Genomic DNA, 3,456 nt, shown 5'->3' on the forward strand with positions numbered 1-3,456 from the left:
GGAGGATGGGAAAGGCAGTGGAGCACAACAGACACTAGGATGGCAATTTGTAAATCAATGGATGTGTAACTGATGTGATTCTGCAATCTGTGTATGGGGTGAAGGTGGGAGTTCATAACCCACTTGAATCAAAGTGTCAAATATGATATGCCAAGAAATTTGTAATGTTTTGAACAACCCACAATAAAAATTAAAAAAAAAAAGTATTATAGTAAGATCAATGTAGGAATCTAAGCTCCATCACTGAGTCATTCTGGGCAAATGATTTAACGCCTGTGAACTCTATGTTTCCCATTTTTATAATGGGATAATGATGTGCTTGACTTACAGCTGCCTAGCAAGTGGAAGCTACTGCTATTATTAGGAGTCAGGGTACAAAATGCTTAATTGCTTTTGGATGAACTGTGTTAATAGAGACTGCACATGCTGACTTCTGACTCTGTTCTCTTCCATTTGAATATCAGTGGGAAAATTTGAGTAGATTAAAACAAGATTTTTTTTTTCTGTTTTGAATTAGCAGAGGAATGAAATAGGTGATCTTACACAATTTCTCCTCATAGTGCACTCAAGTTATTCATTTCCTTACCTTGGCAGTTAGTGAATGAGCTTAATGCTTGCCTTGTAATGTCCCCATGTTCACACTTGCCTTTTATTTTTGTGGTCACCATTACTTAGTCTATTTCCTCTACCCACTCATGCTTAAGAGATTCTTGCACTTTTCCTAAGACATCCTTTTATTGTGTTATTTCTCTGCCTTCAGTTTCTCTCCAGTACCTACATGATGGATTTTAAATCTTTTAGTCTGAGCCATGCATGGTGACATACACCTTTAGTCTTAGCTGCTTGTGATCTTGAGGTAGGACAATTATTTGAGTCCAGTAGGCCAAGACCCAGCCTGGGAAACTTAGTGAAACTCCATCTCAAAAAAAGAAAGAGAAAGAATAGTCACAGGCTAAAATAATTTATTCTGTTACTTAAATCCAAATTGAGCTTGTTCTCAATGTATGTGTGATTAATTTTCACCTGAGAAATTACAGCCTATCTAGACTAGTGTGCCTGCTATCTTCTGAACACACTAAGCCAAACAGGTGTGAGCAAAGACTAGGATATGGTACTGTGTAAAAAGTGAGGGTGGAATTTTGTTTGTAGTTGTTTTTAATTTTAAATATTTAGGTGTTCCTAATTCTCCCTTGCCAACTAGACTGACAACTAGTTCTGCTTTTTAAATCCCCTCTAATACTTAAGATGGTGGTATATTTAGTAGATTCTAAATACTGGGCATCTCTTGAATAAGCTGTAAGTTTTATGGTATAGCAGCACTGATGATGTATCATTTTTCCTTCCATATAGGGATGCAATAGCTGAAATCCGAGCTATATGCATTGAAGAGATTGGCATTTGGATGAAGATGTACAGTGATGCTTTTCTTAATGACAGTTATTTAAAATACGTTGGTTGGACTATGCATGATAAGGTAAGATGTGCCCTATAGACTGCTCATCTGTATATAAGCATTGCTATCTGCACATTTCGTTTGTGAGTTATTTACATACGTATACCTTGGGCCACATTCCTATAAGACACACTATTTTATTCTTTCATATGCTCTATGAAAACTTGGTCTCTATTACATAAAGCCCCCTAGGTTTTTTGAATCCTGGCCACTGATTTAATCTTCAATGTTGAATTATTTTTTTGTGCTGAAATATTACTAGTCTGTAGATGGTGATGGTAAGAAACAATATCCCATCCTCATTAACTATTTAATCTTAAACATATGTACTGATTTTTATTTTTACATTATCTAAGATCAGTTTCTGATGAAATGCTATTGAACTGTAAAGTGGAACACACCACATAGGTACTTAATATTCGGGTTGGAAATTTAGACTTTGAATGTATTTTCTCTTTGTTTCTTTTAGCAAGGTGAAGTAAGGCTCAAATGTCTTACTGCTCTACAAGGGCTTTATTATAACAAAGAGCTTAATTCCAAACTGGAGCTATTTACCAGTCGGTTCAAGGTCAGTATTAAGTATTTTAAAAATTACTTAAAATTTGAAAGTGTTTTTCTTTCTCCTTTAAAAATATATTTTAATTTTTTTCTCTTTTTTTGCTTTTAGGATAGAATTGTGTCTATGACCCTTGACAAAGAATATGATGTTGCAGTACAAGCAATAAAATTACTCACTCTTGTTTTACAGTAAGTATGTGTTTGCCATATATTACTAAAGTACAGATATTGAAATAATACACTAGAGTACTTGTTTCAAATGCATCTAGATCTACATTTTATTAGGTTAAATCGTGTGGTTTTATAGCTTTGAAATTTATTTTATTATTAACTGTTTTTTGAGGAGGGGTTTCACTGTGTTGCCCAGGCTGGTCTTAATCTCCAGGGCTCAAGTGATTCTTCTGTCTTAGCCTTCCAAGTAGCTGGGACTAAAGGCATGTGGCACTGCACCTGGCTAGAAATTTAATTTCCTCATGTAAAGTTGAAAAAACAAAGCAAAAAGGACCTGTGAAATTCTAACTGAGCTAGGAATTCAAGAGTTCCCATTCTCTAGGTTAATTTGCTTCCTATTTAACTAGTTTTGATGCTCTTGGAAAAAAAATATGTCAAAGCATTTGCATATGCTTTTTCTTTTGGTCACATTTTCAGAGTATCAGCATTTACTGAATCTTAATAGAAGACGTTTTTATCTACTGGTAAACAGTCTGAGTTGAACATATTATATGTTAATATGTTATAGTATTACCATGCATATTTTCCATTTAAAAATATTTTAGAATATAAAACTTACAATTTTGACCATTTTAAAATACAAGGTTCATGTGGGCAAAGCATTAGCATCAAATGTGTCAATTTCTGCAAATCACAAACCCAGAAATCCAAGAAGGAACAAGTCAAAAGTTATGGATCAGATCATTGAGTAAAAGGAAATACAAATAGAAATATGTGAAAATTAATCCAACCATTTAAAGATATGTACATTAAATGAGAACTTTTTTTTAATCTTTTTGCTAGAGGAAGGTGGTAAATGTTGTTGAGGCTTTATAGAAATAGGCCCTAGCGCATCATTGAAGGGAGCATTAACCAGTTTAAACACCTTGAAGAAAAATTTGACAGTTATGTTTCAAAACTTAAAATGGCCACATTCTCTAATACATCATTGTTTTGTGATAGTATAATTTCTAAAACAATTGAGGTGTTTGTTAATAGAGGAAGCATTAAATTATAATATTTGATAACAGCTAATATAAGCACTTTTAGTGCATTGTATCATTTAATACAACAGCCCTGTGGTAGTGGTCATTTATTCCTATTTATGTGAAATGGGTCTCATTGCAGAAACTACAAAGAAGCTGTTGTAGATATATTGACTTTTTTTTTTTTTTAAGATTTCACTTATGTGGGGGGTGTTTGGAGCAGTCCTGACTATTGCTTTTTGTGGGGGG

At 33.7% G+C, this 3,456-nt stretch overlaps 1 protein-coding gene across 1 annotated transcript; it reads left to right on the forward strand.

Moving 5' to 3' along the window:
- Window positions 1-214: 214 nt before the first annotated feature.
- Window positions 215-2,255, forward strand: LOC107134758 (cohesin subunit SA-2-like). The gene is made up of 3 exons (XM_015476796.2): window positions 215-1,474; window positions 1,923-2,021; window positions 2,121-2,255. The coding sequence occupies exons 1-3, from the start codon at window positions 1,403-1,405 to the stop codon at window positions 2,202-2,204; spliced, it is 255 nt and encodes an 84-aa protein (XP_015332282.2). The 5' UTR covers window positions 215-1,402; the 3' UTR covers window positions 2,205-2,255.
- The last annotated feature ends 1,201 nt before the right edge of the window (window positions 2,256-3,456 follow it).

This window comes from Marmota marmota, unplaced genomic scaffold, assembly GCF_001458135.2.
Source record: "Marmota marmota marmota unplaced genomic scaffold, marMar, whole genome shotgun sequence".
NCBI lineage: Eukaryota > Metazoa > Chordata > Mammalia > Rodentia > Sciuridae > Marmota > Marmota marmota.